General features: G+C 36.0%; 1 protein-coding gene across 1 annotated transcript in view; it reads right to left on the bottom strand.

The window, feature by feature from the left end:
* Window positions 1-612: 612 nt before the first annotated feature.
* Window positions 613-16952, bottom strand: part of MYO16 (myosin XVI) — a 283087-nt gene continuing 266747 nt past the window's right edge. Inside the window, exons 33-34 of the mRNA XM_084292547.1 lie at window positions 16429-16520; window positions 613-1414 (exon numbers count right to left, since the gene is read on the bottom strand). Of these exons, the coding sequence (XP_084148673.1) occupies window positions 1181-1414; window positions 16429-16520 (326 nt within the window). The 3' untranslated portion in view covers window positions 613-1180. The remainder of the gene's footprint in view (window positions 1415-16428; window positions 16521-16952) is intronic.

Here is a 16952-nt window from a genome sequence, read left to right on the forward strand (position 1 = left end):
TTCCTGCTCAGAACTCATGTTCTCCAAGTAGGATGCTTCAATTTCTGAAACCATTTCATTGCATGAAATTTGAGGTATAAATGCATCACTGTACCACTATAAGGACACAATCTTTTGATATACCCATCTCCATGAAGCCTTTTGGCTTTTAAAAGTAAATCACAGCCCTATTTCCATACCTCATTACCATTATGTAGCTTTCCACTGACACCTGACCTTATGCATAATCAGGTGTGAATTTCAAACCATACTTATAATTTAAATGAGTGCCTCATTATTTTACACAACCCAGAATGAAATAGGATTTGAGATGTAACTACAGAATTCACAGTTCACCCATTCAGAAACACAAGTCCACAGAAAGAAATTCATGCTCTCTAATACTTGAGTGTGAAAACCCTTAGACAACACTTGTAAATAGGGGCTTTGCAAGAATTTCGGGACTGGACTTCAGAAAGGACTTTGCCAGTTCTGAACAAACACCACAGTGTTGAAACAGTCTGGGATGTTGTTAAAGATAAACTCTGAAAGAAAAATGTGAGTATTGAATTTATTACCTGTATTTTGAAGAAAGAACAACAGCACCAATTGCATAAAGTTATAAAACACCGGTAATAAACATGTAAATAAACTTCAGGTTTGCAACTCCAATAGAACACAGACATCTACAAAGAAATATATATATGTATACATGTAATATAATAAAACCATTCATTAGGGAACAAGAAACATCATATTTTTATACTATATAAAACAGCTGTACAGTGTGCACACAGACTTCCTGATCTCCCTAAAATGCCTGTCAGTCACTTCTCCCTGTCATCATTTGCTTGACATAGTTTCTTCATTGTCCACAGGAGAGCTCTAAGTGACTGGCTTTTACTTTTAAAGTACTTATAGTGCAGTTTGTCTCCATATATATATACACACACACATACATATATATACCCACAGATGCACACATATATGTATATGTGTGTGTATATATACCAAAAAGACAAACACACACATGTACACACACACATGACAGATCTAAATAGCTCCTCTATCCTGTGCTCTTGAATGAGTGCTTGTAAAAAATCCCTGCACGCTCTGTGGAGGGAAGGAAACTTGCTGATTGTGCAGATTGAAGTCATTAGATGGTTTCACTCCTAACTGTCTGCAAACACACACAGCCAAATCACATGGTGGTGTCCCATATTCCTGAAGACAATCTGTTGCAGGAGGTATCCTCCACCTTCTTCAGCAGCGTTGGTTTTTTACAAGGGGGTGGAGGTGGGGCTGTGATTCTTTGCTCGGTGTTGTGCAAGATTTGCGGCCAGTCTTCTCTCTCTTCGCACAGCTTTCTCCTCCAGTCCAGAAGCTCTTGCAGAGCCACACTCTCATTCTCTGAAAGTCTAAGCTGATGAATAACCTGTTAGTGAGAAGGAAATAATAAGTGTAGATAAAGTTAATTTTCTTGGCAGTGTAAAACTGCAATGTCCCTGTTGAATGATCCTCCACACAGGATCCTGTGCCGCTTCTGTCATTGACGTAAAACTGCAATCAGAGCAGATTCAGGTCCCATTTTCTTATCATCCTCTGTAAATAGCTCAGTGACATGTATAATGCGGTATAAACAATCATGACTTTCCTCAAAATAACCTTGCCTTGAACTCATGAGAGGTATTTTATATTGCCAGGCCCCATTCTAGGTGTGAACCACCTTCCACTCCACAGACTACATCTATTATTTGCAGAAGGACCCCATGGAGCAAGATAAGCTTATTCACACATACTAGTAGGATGATGAACCAAAATCTTGAGACTGCTACAGTGTGCCCTGGCTTAGCTATGTTGGATTGTGAGTGCTCCCATTTTGACAGTTACAATTAAAGAAATAAAAAGAGGCATGAGTATAAGCAGTCAAGTTCTACACTTTTGCTGATGGAAAGCTACTATCATTTATGCTACAACTGAATGAAAAGAGATCAAACAACTCTGTTAATAATCTGAAGCAGTGTTCTCCTCCAGAAGGGTTTAAAACTTTGTGCTTAACATGCTGTCCCCACCCCCTCCATTATCACCGTTTACACAAAAAATAAAGAAGATTAATGAAGTAGAATTGCCTTCCTTCAGTCTAATGTCTGGAAGTCACAAAACTGAAGTATGAACTAGATGCCAAAAACTAAATGGAAAAAACACCCTTGTGTCAGCAAAGACTACATGAACACAGGCCTTAGAAACACACAAAACAAACTACTGTGATGAGTAGTCTGTATTTCTAACAACATGGTCTTAAAATTGTTGTCAAACAATACAATTATTTTCAGAAAATATTCTTACACTGCGAAAATAGCAGGTGCAGGAGCAGCAAGGGTTTTCCCCTAAAAGTAAATACCTGAATAACCACAACCAAGAAAGTATAACCCGTTTTGCTGTTTGGAATTAATAAAGTTCCTGTTACAGATGTGTATTATCCTTAGAATTGGGGTCTGGCATTTGTCTTCCTTCAGAGAATACATTATTGATTTGAAATATAGTTTCAGTCTGCCTGAAAATATTCATAAACTCACAGTGAAGTAGCCAAGCAGTTATGAATTAAATTCATAATACACCTAAAAGAAAACTGTTCTCTTCCATTTAACTTTTCTGTTCCAATGATTATTTATTTTGTACAAGTCAGTGTGAAGCCCTCACATCAGCACAAGTTCAGTAAGCTATGGAGTCTATTGCACTGTCCCTTAAGATTCAGTATAGCAGTACCTAGACTAGGTACTGAGAACTATTTGCTGGAGGATATTCTGTAGCAGAAGGAGAATCTAGGGAATATGAACCAAACCCATCAAAACAGCTAATGGCCCACAGCCCTTATCCTGTTGCCTTTCTTCTTAAGAATCCCACACGGACATCTAGGAGAGGCACCTGTACGTGACTAAAATGTGCATAGCTTTCTTCACACAACCACAACAATTGAAAAGTATGGCTATTCCTGGCAAGGCTTCACTTATACTCCTGATCATAATGAGAGATGGCTGCATTTCAGTCACCACAATAAAGGAAGTGATGTGTGGTGCCTTTAAATGCTCAAGAGAATCTACACATGTAGTTGGTTCCAGCTGCAAGGAGGGCTGAGTGACATGAGGGGCATCTCTGTCCCCGATGGGCAACGAGGTTCCTGGGGTAGGAGGTTGTGCTTGCCTGTGGCTCCTGTTATTCTGTAGTGGAATAGCAGGTACCTGGGTACAGAGGCTTACACAGGTTTCACAATGCTGCTTCAAATACATCCTGTGCAAGTTAGACCTTTCACATGTGTCACCAGAGATGGAAGAAGCCCTTACACAGATATGCCTGAAGGTCTTTTAGGAATCTGCATAATTTCTGTCTGGCTGATATTTCAAAAAGAAATGAATTAAACTCTATATTAATACAAGACGTTATAATTTCTAGTACTGTTATAAATTTCAGGTTTTAAGAAAAAAAAAGAAAAAAGAAGAAAAGTGGAAAGTGTTTGAAAGACTCCATTAAAGTATATTTAGATGTCATCCCAGACCACTATACACAACTATGAAATCAAAACCATTTTTTGTTTTTATGTTTATACAAAATGCACCAATGCATCCCAGCAAATCAAAGGTAAACAAAACATTCCACAGATATTGTTAGATAGGTTTCAGAGACTTCCTGTGTAACAAAACATATTACTTTTCAGTGTGAGTAGGAAAGTTTAGAAGACAAAAGAAACTTTTTAAATTGGAAACAATTTATCAAGAAAGAGAGGTAAGGTATTTTTATCCTGAGAAACAGGTGTATGGTTTGAGAAGCACCATAGCTTACTGTCACTGATTTGTATAGATTTTTGTGGGTTTAGATTGTGGGCATAACCCAGTTCAGAAAACAGGTAGATTGTAATTCAGTCTTCCCAATTTAGACACCTTATTTGCATCTAAACATTAGGCATTTAATGAGCCTGTATTAGGTATGACTTTCAGAGATGTGCTAGAACATACAAAAAGAAAACTGTGTTAGACTGTCATCGCAATAGTTTCATATGAAGGAGTTTCAGAAATAATTAAACAAAGATGTACTTAAACATTGGTAGATATATACTTAAAACTGATCATTTGAAACTGCATTCAGGTGACTAAAGCCTGATAGCATAACTCTAATGAACTACAGAGGAATTTTCAGTTCTGAAAGATTTATAAAGTATATGAATAGAGACAGCTCCACTACTATTCCAAGAACCATAAAAGCACCCAGGTGCAGGGTAAAAAGCAAGTACAATTTGCCTGGGCAAGGCAATTGTCAAATGCCTCCTATTTATAGATTATAGGCACTTTACTTTCCTGACCCTACTTATGCAAGCTGTAACTTAATGTGCCAGCAGTTTCTCTATACAGCTCATTTTCCAGTGTATAGTGGACAAATCTTAGTTCAGTCTACAAATAAGTGTACATCTTTATTATATTTTCTAAACACAGCTGGAAAAAATATCTCAAATCTTAGTTCATTATGAAATTGATTTGGGAAATAGGCTGGAAAAAGTTTGTATTTCAATCTGGATGAAGAATGTGCAATGGAAATGCAGTGGCAATGAAATGTGAGGAAATGCACAAGAAATGACAGAATTTTAAATGAATCAATTAATTTAGTTAGATTTATTGAACAAGATGATATCTTTTCTCTTTTCCATTCATGACTAGACCTGTGACAAGTTAAAGGTTTATTATACATATTCATTATAGAAAAAAAGATTTACTGAATTATTTTACATGAAGCACAATGTAAATCAGCAAGCTATGTTTCTTCATTATTATTCTCTACCCTGAACAGATACTTTGTGAAAGGTGAATAAGGTGTGTAGGAAGTAAGTAATTTAAGAGTGTTAATCTTTTCAATGAACACTGAACAAACAACTTCAACCATCAAGGGATAGAGATGGTACTAACTGTAGACCAGGATTTTCCTAATTAAAGTCAATGGTCAATCAGACATGGGCAACACACCATTTAGGCTAGACCCACAAAAACATATATCATTTGAATAGCTAGCATTTAATAGCCTGGTCATCTGGTGAAAACACCTACCCTGTGTTTGGTATCCAGAGTCCTACCTGAGCAGACAATAAAAGCAAAAGAGTCAAAGACAGTGATGCACAAGAGAAGAGCATGCAGAGTTGCCAACTCAGTGGATTGCAGTAGAGAGAAGCAGTTAAACAAGGTCCATCTTTTCAACTGTGAATATAGCAGGATGAACAAAATCAATTTCTGATGAGCAGCCCAGGGAAGAGAGCCCAGGAGCATTCCTCCCACCTCACAGCCCAAATCTGCACTGTGGAAGAAAGTGCTCTCCTCCTGGCACTATGGCTTTTGATTTGTGGTGAAGCACCAATGACTTAGTTAGAACAAACATGGAGGGACTTTTCACCGTGATCTAGCAGTTATAGTACATCTGGAAATCAGAAGATGTAGATTTGACTTATTTCAGGTTAAGGAAGAAACTGAGTTCCCACATCCTGTGGGTGACCTTAGGACACTGCAACTACAAGACCTGGACTCTGAGCACTAGGAAAAGGACTTTGGTTCCTGTGCAATGTGCTAAGGTGTGCCATCCATATGTGTTAAGTGTGCTAAAGCAAATCCTTCAGAGTGAACCCCTTGTGGTTTCAGAGCACAACAAATAGGAACTTAGAGACAGATCACTTTGGGTGTATGCTGCAACTGTGAAAATTTTAGAGCATGATTGTGCCTACCAAGTAATATGGACTTTAACTCATTCATTGGAGAATGAGTTCCTGAATTGTCTTCCTGGACTTGAGCTTGTAAATTCTGCCTAACTTCCTTTATAAGGGTCTAAAGCAGATGTAGCGGCTTTAAACTTTGTCTTAGAATGAAGACGAGTAGCTATAAGTCCGTAAATTACTTTAATTAGACTTAGTTCTTTGGTGGGTTAAAAAATAGAGCATTTTAATTATGAAAAGTTGGAAGTTTCACATTTTTAAATAATTTGTGACAAAAAGGTGTGCCAGATAAAAAGATTAACAGGCCCATTTAAAATTAACTTCAGAATTATTTACGGATTTGGCTGTAGAAACTCTGGAAATTCATTCTGCATTAAAAGATCAAATTGTATAACTTTACAGAGGATGTTCCATAAGAGTAAGAAGTAACAAAGAATTTATATCCTATGTGTGGCAAATACTACACAGTCTTACTCATTAAGCTAGGGCAAAAGGACTTAATGTGTCTGTCAGAGATTTATTAATTTGCACTAGCATGTTCTTTTTTTTATAAAATAATATTTCTCTTAATTTTGCTCTTTCCATGGCAAAATGTACAGTTTATTTTTTCAAAAATATGTGTATTGCACTCGAGTCATTTTTTTTGGTCACTTGCAACTGCAGTGATTTTTCTATCAGAAATTCACTAGACAATGAAAAGAAGCATTTAATTACATTATTGGATGTTAAAACTTACAAATAAATATGCACAAAATAGCATAGCTCCGTGTGCTTTACTATAGTTCAGTTTTTAGTTGCTTCTGTAAGCTTTAGTAAAATTTCCGAATATAGACATCGAAGTAAAAAAGAAAACAGATTTTTAATCACAATACAGTTTAAAGACAAGTATAGCATATAAACCTGTACTCCTGAGACGTATGCAGGAGATAGCTAGTCCATATTTTCCCTTCAGAGACATATTACTAATTATGTTCTTTAATAGATTTTTCAATGCTGGTGCTTTAAAGTAACTGTCAGTAGATTCTCACAATTAATTATTGCAGTTTTATTATGTTTCTCTTCCATTAGTGTTTTAAACTGTTAGTAAAGTTGAAGTCCCATCATGAAATCCATGGGGAGAGTGAGTATATAAGGGCAGTGATTTTACCTTTCTAACATCAGTTCAGGATCTATAGTAAATCATGCCATAAAGGTAAAATGTTGATGATAAATTATCATAGTTAACTTAGAAATGTAACTACCTTAATAAATTCCACATTTTAATTTTTTTCCAGTTTGCAGACTGTCTAAAAATGTAAGCAGATCAAATTTGAGCTTGCAATCAATAGGTGACTCACAGTTATCTCTGTTATAACCCTTAAAAGTAGTTTGCAAGTCCCAGTGGGTCTCCTGCGGATCATCAGTTTTAAAGACAGAAGTGATCAGGATGTTCTCACCTCTCATTTCACAAGACACTATTTCATTCAGTAATTCTGGAAATAATTCTTGCTCTGTGTAATTATTATGGAGAGCAGCACATTTTGATTCAACCTGTGACAGGCATGCATCTCTCTCATGCAAAATGTTCCTAACTCATTTTAATGGTTTCATCTTTTTATTTTTTCCTTTTTTATCTTAGAAGCCCCTACACTGACTGCTTCCAAACATATAAGTCACATCTTTTTTTCCTACCTACAGGACAAATACACCGCAACACCTCAAAAATCCCAACCTTTTCGGTACCAAAACAGATATGTTTTGTTTTTATTTCTCTGTTACAAAAAGTCACAGATCAGGAAGGGATTGCATTTCCACCAACTCTTGAATCAAGATAAAAAAATCTTGTCAGCCTACATGTTATTTAACAATAAAATATTAATTTGAAGATACGAGGGGAAAACACAGTTAAACAAGAGTGCGTTAAGAAACCTAGGCAAGCACTCAACATAAATCAAATCAATATGTAAATCTGTATTTGATTGGGAAACCTGCATTGGCCACATAAGACCCCAGCAGGGATTAGAGAACGGCTGTGATAAATGAGTTTACATGCTTCTAAATTCCAATTAAAAACCTTCAAATACAAATGTACCACTGGGATCCAAGCTGATTCATCCAAGTGTCTTGTGAATGCTGGGACATGCATTTTTTTTGTAAATGCATACCCACTGGACATAATAACTTGATATATAATATGCAACCGTAAAGTGATTTTAGTTAATTGTTCTCTCAAATTGCTGATAATTTTCCTTTGTATTGGAAATAGTAACCTTACAGTCTCCAAAAATAATACTCTCCAAATGGATGGCAAATGGATTTATTGGAAAGGACAAAAGGGCAAAGCAGATCAGTACTGTCTGGTACAAATTTGGAATTGGTCTGAAGAAGTTATGCCAGTTTAAGCAGTTAAACATGAGATCTATAACTGATATATATTGCATTTGCTTTGTTCTGAACAAGAAAATGTCTCATTTGATTAATGTACTTCTTACATCAAAGGAAAAAACTAGCTCCAGATCAAGTGATATATAAATGACATACCAAAGGAAGTTAGAACCTTGTTGATACTTAAAATCTGTGGGTAATCTTAAAACTAACAGTTTGTATTTAAAATAAAACAAATCAGCACAGAAATCAGGAAGAAATCTTTTCCTTCCTGACAAGAATTTTTCAGCTATCTTGGTTTTTGGAGACAGATTTAATTTTCTTCCAAGCGTGTCATGATGCTGGAAGCAGGATATTTTGGGGGCAGAGATCACTTGGGTACAGGCATCTTTCATTCCATCCCTCTGCTATCACATGGCATTTGAAGAAGTGTCAAACTTCATCTCCCCAGAAAATCAATTCTATTGTTTGCTGTGGGTTGGCTTGGCTTTCTGAAAGGATTTTCCACAAAAGTTCATGGAAGAAAAGTCCACCAAGTATTGCTATTTTTAAAATGAACTCTGCCTCCAGAAGTCTCTTCCTCACAGGCTGCTGGAAACTGGGAGGATGTACATTGAGTCTCTCTGAAAGAGGCACCCTGAAATCCCTGTTTCCTGAGGCAGCAGTGTCTTGTTTTGCTCAAGAGGATCCTGGGCTACACACATCTTTGGTGTGACTCAGATTTCATATTTTTAATCTGACCACAACTCTATTTCTGGTACAAATTGTCTGATTTTCTCTCAGGCTCTTAGATACTCTTGATGGGTTTTCTTATTTGTTGTTGTTGTTGTTTTGTTTTTGTTTATTTGTTTGTTGGCTTCCCCAGGAACAAAATGTAGTTGCAAAAGCAATGGTTGATCTTCAGTTCTTTTTCACCTTTCCCTCAGTGAAGCAGAGACATGCCTGGGACCACAACATTATAGATTAATTAGGCTCCTCATCTTCCACGAGGTCTTTCAGCAATCAAACAATAATATTATATCTTTGCAAAATAAAGTCACTATAAAAATCCTGAGCATAGCTCTAACACATAATCTGGCAAAAAAAAATATTGGAGGAAGGTAGGGAATGTTCAATAATGTATGACAGAACACGTTTCAGGCTCTCTGATTACTTGAGCTGGGAATACAGTTGGACAAGTCCACACATTCAAAACAGGGCTACATTTTATTTATTTATTTGGATCTTGTGGGTTTTTATTATTTATTTATTATTGTTTGGTTTGGCTGAGTTTATCTATACTCTACATTTCTGTTGTCAGCTACAAAATGACACCTTACCAGAGTGACTAAACCTTCACCTTAATACTGAAATATATTGATATATTGTTTGTTTATTTTTTTTTTTTCCTCTGAGGCAGTATTTCTCTCTCCAGGCATACTGACTACAAACTGCTCCTTAAAAATTTCAGGAGCATCCTCATAATTCACATCTGATGTGTCAGAAAAAAGATTATGTTCAGGATAGCAACTGTGCTTTTCTCAAGATGAGTTCTGAAAACAAATCATCCATTGTAGATGTCTCAGAACAGCTGACCCAACAATACTGACACCACTTTGTACATAAACTAAACAAACAAACAAACAAAACACACACACACAAACATAAACAGAAACACAAACAAACATCAAAAAACAGAAAGCATGCTGCTACTTAACACTAGTACTCTGTGGTATTAAGAGTGATGATGAAATATCAGTGTTTTTTTTTACTTGATGAAATATCAGTTACTTTGCTAATCATTTTTCTGTGAAATTCTCAAAAATCTCCCTCATCAATTAGAAGCTATGTTTGCCACTATGCTTTTGAGGCAATTACAAAAACCATCATCAATTCCTATTTTCTAATGTATCTATCACCCTTGTGTAGAAGGCTACGCTTATGGTCAAACAACATTAGAGGCAAACACCACTTAATTTATGGGCTGTTAGCCATCCAAATCCCAGCTGATCCACATGGATATGGCAGTACATGAATGCAAGAGAGTGACAGGCACAGGGATCGATTTATTCTCTCTCATACCAGGCACTTAAAACCGTGAACTCCGAAGTGAAGTCATGCTCTGCAGGTACTGTCCATGGGCTACGGGACCACCCTCCCATTGAACAGAAATTTAAAGTGGCCTTTTATGGTGACCCACTTGCCATTGTGGCAGCCCAAGGAGAATAACTATATAACTTAGCCAATTACCTGAGCTTAGCGAGGGCAAAGGGATGCTTGGGAGGTTTTGTTTCCTTCTCCTCAACAGTCATAGCAGGAAGTGGAAAGACGGAAAAGGGGCCTCAAATGTGTAGGGCAGGGCATCTACTGGTTCAAAGGGAGAGAATCTGCACCTTCCCTTTTGGAGTTCACAGTGTAGTGCTAGAAGTCAGAATTAGGACATACTTGCTAAGGAGGGGAGCATCTGCCCACCAAACACCATTAACACAGCAATACTAGATATGTGTACCTACTGATGAATTTATAGTACACATTACCTCACAGTATTTAATATATAAGGTACACATTTTTGGCTCTAAGTCTTCTAAAAATAAAGCTGCACTGTGTTATAAGTCCTGATTTTTGTCTGGATGTGACATTAAAAGAAGAATTCTTTGATATTACTGTCAAAACAATAAAACAAAACACAATATAGGGGGAAGTACTGATTCAGATTGATGACAAATATGAAACACTCTGTGTCCTCTCTTGGATGTTATGTGTTTACAACGGCATTGGTGATTTTATTATTATACCAGACTTGGTTGATTGCTACATTTTTCTTCAAAATGTTCAAAGATTACTTCCAGCTAATAGCCAAACCCGATAGACATTAATAACGAATGCTAGAGCCCAGTGTTTAGAAACGTGACAATAGGCTGGGGGGTAGCAACACATCACATTCTTGAGTATTCTTTTTTTAACTTCTGAACAGTCAACAAAAGAAGTGATTGGCAACAAATATTAAATCAAGTAGGAACAAAGGCAGCCCTTGAAACTATAATGAATATGCAGCTCTTTCTGAAGGAAGAGACTGCTGAAAGCAATGAGATTTCATGAAATAAGAGCTATGGCTTAAGCTATAATGAAACAATAAATACATTCTTCATGAATATGAAAAGACATTTCCAATTTTTCATTGTCAGGTGTTGGCTCCTATATTACTGCAATCTGCCAACCAGCTCTACAGGGTTTAAACAAAACAGAAGAGATAAGACTGCAGATTTTTTAATATAACAATATGTGAAAAAAAAATCATTTTTTATCTTATCTCTTACCTTTTGAGCACGTGACAGACAAAACATGTTTCACAGAAGTAGGTAACCACTACTATTAGGATAGCAAGCTGCTTGATTATTTAAGTCTTGTTCTAGGAGTACTTCCATTGGATGTTGAATGCATATGACTTCATTTGATTTCAAATAAGCCAACATTCAGTCATGAAAAAAATAAACTGCACAGAGAGGCTTTGCATCTGTTAATCAGAAATTTTCGACCTTTTTCCTCTGATACATGTGGACACTGTGTCTGTGAACTAACTTGCATAGTAACCACCCTATAGGTGAAGGTGGATTATTGCAATTATTTGTATTTTGCAGAATATAAATATCACACTGATATGTGTATGAAGACGAATGTCTCATCTGGAACATCACTTATCACTTTCTACTTTTTTAACTCCTTAGTGCTGCTCTCTTTTCTCCCCACTATGCTGTAATCTGACATTGTTTTTTTCTCTCCTTTTTTTTCCATCTTTCTTTTCTTTTTTTTTTTTTTTTTTTTTTTTTCTTTCTGTCTGGCTCTTCTTCTTTCCTCTTTCTAAATCCCCTATTCCTTTATACTTTATACTTCTTCCAGTCTTTCTTCTCTGAATCATCCCTTAACTGGTGCCTGTTTTTCTTCCCGCTCCCACCCCACACACAAGCTTATTAACACTCCAGTCTTTAATCTGCCCCTCATTCCCATCTGTTCTTTATCTCCAGGTTGTCCATTTTATCCCTTTACAGACAGACCATGTTGTTTCTTACTGCCCACATAAGAAACAAGAAGTCTTTTAGCTGGTCTGCTTTTCTTCATTACACAGTGTCTTTCTCACACCACATCCCACTTCATAGCGAATGTTAATAACAACTTTAAAATATTTTTATCAAAAATAAAAAATACAGTCCTAAATCTGTGAAAAAGAAGACAGGGCTGCTTAGCTTTTGTGCAAGGTGCCAAAGATACACTCCTGCTTTTGTTGTCTCTATTTTGTCTTGCTGATGTTTCTAATATGCCAAAGAACTTACACATCTCAATAGTCTTTATGCTCACATCTTTCAAATATACACGCTCACAGGAGCCATTGAGAACAGATGAAGCAATAAATACTGTCCAAAGAAGACAGTCCATTGGACTGGCTAGGGAACTGAAAATTTTTTGTTGTAAAAGGAATAGAGCACAGAGGCAATATTTTCTAAAGCTTTTTTTAGTTTAGATGAGATTTTGGTTTTTAGATCTTGCTAATTGATTTCAACATTTGTGGAGCCTCCAGTATGCTTTGGATCACTTCCTGGGGTATGACTAAACACGAATAACAAAATCTTCTACCTAGACAAGATTATGGCACAAATGACCAGAAGCAGCATATCTCCCATTTTGGTGCTTTCTTTGACTATGGAAGAAAATTATGGGGTAAGAATTCAACACTACAGGTCCAAGCACATTGTAAAGTCCCAAAATGTTTAAACAAATCACTGAAGAATTTGACAAAAGCCAGCATTTCAGTAATTTAAAATCAGTTATTTTAAATCAAGTTTGGACATGTCAGTTTCCCAGTTTTCTAATGTTCAGGGAGCAAGCAGGTGAGCTGAAAAAAGGCTTTCTGCAGTAGCTGAGTGTGATGCACTGCCTGCAGCTGATGTATTTGGATTTAGATGCTAAGAGCAAAGTAGGCTTTGCTGTATGGGTGGATCTGGATATTGTTTCTTGCAGGGTTGTTTTGCTGTATAATTCTAGTTTACATTTGAAGATTTTCTTGACTAAAATGTTTTGTTTTACAAAGAAAACATAAAATACATGGAGCCTAGCATCCTGCGTTGCTGAGAAGAATACGTGTGTTTCTTTGCTAATAAATAGTTTCTTAAAGGCCTATTATCTGAACAAAATAAAATACATGAAACTTTTGGATAACTGGTTCTGAGAGCTTTGATCTCCAAATCCAAGGTTCAGTTTTCAATATTACAGATTTATATCTGATGTTAAGTTCTTTATGTTTTATGTTGTGCTTACTTGCAATATATAGATATAATCACTTGGAAATCTACAACTGTACAGCCACAATACAATATGAAGGAAAATGCATTAGCTAAAAAAATCATACTTTGCTGTTCACACTTTTTCTGATGAGACAAAAATCAAACTTTATTTTCTTTATTTTTAATTATTTTCTTTATTTCTTTATTTATTTTTTTATTTTTGGATACAGAATGAAGTATAATTTTATTGTGTAAGTTTCAAATAAGAAATATTTTGGTAATATTTTAACATATTTTTTTTTCAATTGTTGTCTTTTCATCCTGTTAAAGTAGACCTTTAAGGAATAATGGCCTTAGAAAATCATCATTTGTGGTCAAGACTGAACTTATTTTGTTTTCAGTAGATTTCACTTTAGAGATGATCAGTAAAGTTGCTGAGTTCAAATCTGCATGATATTTTATACTAGTAATTGCTTCCAGAAGTATTTGTTAAGATTGATCATTATGATGCATGTTGACAGATACCGAACTGAAGAATTTGCTTTCTGAAATGTGTTGGTTTGCAGTGTGTGGAAAGTTTCAGGCAGTGGCACAGGTAATTATCACCTTATGTGACAATATGATGGTACTGCAAGCTACAATACCTAAACTTTAGTTGGTTGTATATGAGCCTTGAGATCCTGTGACAAAAATGAAATTAACTCCTGTCACTTCAGGAAGGAACTAGCAGGGAGATATTAAAAAATACATAAATATTAGAAGTCCCTGAAGGCTAATGAACCATTTTCCTTTAGCTGAAATGACAGTGTCAGCCAAGAAACACGAGGACCCAGTCTATGTTTCTCTCTCTAAAGCAATTAGTCAATCAGTACCTTCAAAGATCTGTGAAACAATCTGTCCTATTTCATATGTCTGTACAAGAATTACTTTAAAGTGATAAGGTTATTGTATCAAAGCCTGGAAAAGAGTTTTACAATAGGGTTGTATGCTGTTAAGACTCATCCACAGCCTGCTAAGAAATGTCAACTGTAATTAAAACCAATCATTTTCAGATATATGGCAGGCTTTTGAAATAGTGAAGAATTATTTTTACAGTAAGAATATTCAGCCCTGTGAACACAGATTTTTTTCTTTTTTCTTTTTTTTTTTTTTTTTTTTTGTGGGAGGAAGATTTTTCTTTTTCGTTCTGCAACGCCATTTTGGAAGATGTTTATTCATTAAGAGAATTGTATCAAAAATCACTGAACTGCATGTTCCTTCTCTAAACTTGTCACAGTTCTTATTAAGGCTGCATTTAGGGATCGTCCCTGCATGTAATTCTGAGTACATGGCATGGAATATATTTTAAAGATTTGTGAGACATTTTGCCAACCATCTATTTACTGAAAAGTGATATTTCAAAGTACTGAACTGAAATTGTGTTAAGCTTTTGGCAAGTAATGTTGGAAGAATCAAATATAGAAGTTTGCAAATGGTTAAAGACTTTCTTCTAGAATAAAGCATTTAAATGTGCAGACTAATTTCACATAAGGATACAGTTTCCACTTGTAAAGATAAGAAGAGGAAAATTACTTCTTCAGGTCCAGTTCATTTAACTCTCCGTGTACTGCACTGAGGTAGTAACTTAAATGTGAGCCCCATTGATCCCAGGCAAGCCCTTTTGCAACAGAGGTGTAAGGTGCTCCACAATGACTGTGTGTCATTGTGTAAGGTTTATCACTGCAGCAATGTCTGAGATTTGGGATTTTCATTCACTGGAGAGTGCTCCTTGGCCACTCTCATGCCCATTAAGGATTTGGTCGTTTATCAGAAATGTATCTCCATCTCCATACCATCTCCAGTTGTCCTTATAATCCCATACCCCCTTCCAGTATGGTGACATGGCAGTAGGCCTGTCAGAGGGGTGTAGTGATGGCAAAGATTTGTTCATTTGCACAAGAAAGGTATGTGCCTGTGTGTGCCAGTGCAGTTCTGGCAGGGCTGTCATACATTTGATGAGATCAGCAAAGTGCTGAATACTGCCCTGGCACAATTCTTCAGTTCAGAGTTAAGTGACGCAGTTTTGCCTGTGCTTTGGACAGTGGGGCATAAAAACAAAATGTGAAGACTTCTGTACTACTTTGCTCCCATATTTGATCAGTTGCAACATATTGTTTTTCAAAGTTATGTTAACACCTAATATGATGCTGAAGGTAGAATCCCTTTCCTGTTGGAGCCAACGGACAAGGATTCATTCATTTTGTTATGGCCAGGTTATCATAATGAAATCTCATCTGTCTCCCACAGAGAAAAACAAACAAAAAAAACAAACCATCTTTTAAGTGTGATAAAATACTTCCCTTACCTTCTGGTAGTGTATTTTGGAAACTGTAGCATTGGTTACTGAGAGCTTTCTGTTGAGGAAACTCCTCTCAGCTCCAAAATATTTTCTTTTTGGACAATATTTAGCTTTATGGTAAAATTCTTACAGTCTCACATATATATATATATATAAATAAGAGTCAGAAACACTGTTTTAGGAAAAGAAGACATAAAGACAACAAGAAAATACACTAATGTTATTTAAGTGAAATAAAATAACGCCTCAATTGGGTACTTAGAAAGTAAAGTGTTTCTCTTTACATATAAAATGCTAAAGTAAAGAATTAAGAAAATGTATTATGAAAAAATTTGTTCCTTCTTGTTCATCTTATGCACATCAAAAAAATCTATGTTGTTACTATTAAGTGGCACTAGCTAAACAGAAATTTTAATATACACAAAGTGTAAGCTTCACACACCTGTTGTTACTTAAATTGACGCTGATATTTTGATTTTAAGCGTGCAGCATGGTTATCTTCACAATGGAAAAAAAAAAAAAAAAGAAGAAAAAAAGAAAAAAAGAAAAAAAAAAGAAAAAAGAGTATATTAATCATTGTCCTTAGCTCAGTACAAGCCTGTAAGAGAAGTCTGCATTTTTTAACACCCAACACATAGATTTGAATCAAGAAAGCTTTCACCATGCAGGCAGTACAAATTTTTGCTCTCTTATGGAGTAAAAATTACTCTCTTTCACTGGTTCCATTAGACCATTAATGACATTTTTACCTGAGTAGTGTGGCTCTCTCTGTGTCTTTGAATCGATGAGCCTGCTGTACTGCTGGCTGACAGTCTTGAATATTCATTTTCCTCTGGTAAACCTAAAGCAGAACAATAATAATTTATAATCTGACATTTATGCATTGGCTGATTTCAGCATCAGATTCAAAAGATCTTGATGTGTTTCACTGCAAAAGAATGAAATACATCTCTCATTTGCCTGCGTATTTGTTATTTCCACGCTTACTGAAGCTGGACATATTATTGTTTATCAAGCACAAATAGTATCATAGGTATGCATGCTGGCTTACAGAAGGAGCAATTGTACTGTAAGAGCCTACAAATAGCACATTACCTATACATTGGCCAGGGACTACTCCTGCAATGCAGAAACCCCTGGCCCCTCTTCCCCTGGCTCTTTTTCATCACAGAAGCAATGCAAAGGGAATGGAAAACAGGTCCGTGGTCTGCTCTCAAATTAATGTCTCTAGTCACAAGGGAAGTTGAGAGTAGATCCAGGATTTAGAACTTCA

The sequence above is a fragment of the Netta rufina genome, assembly GCF_964035555.1.
Source record: "Netta rufina genome assembly, chromosome: 1".
NCBI lineage: Eukaryota > Metazoa > Chordata > Aves > Anseriformes > Anatidae > Netta > Netta rufina.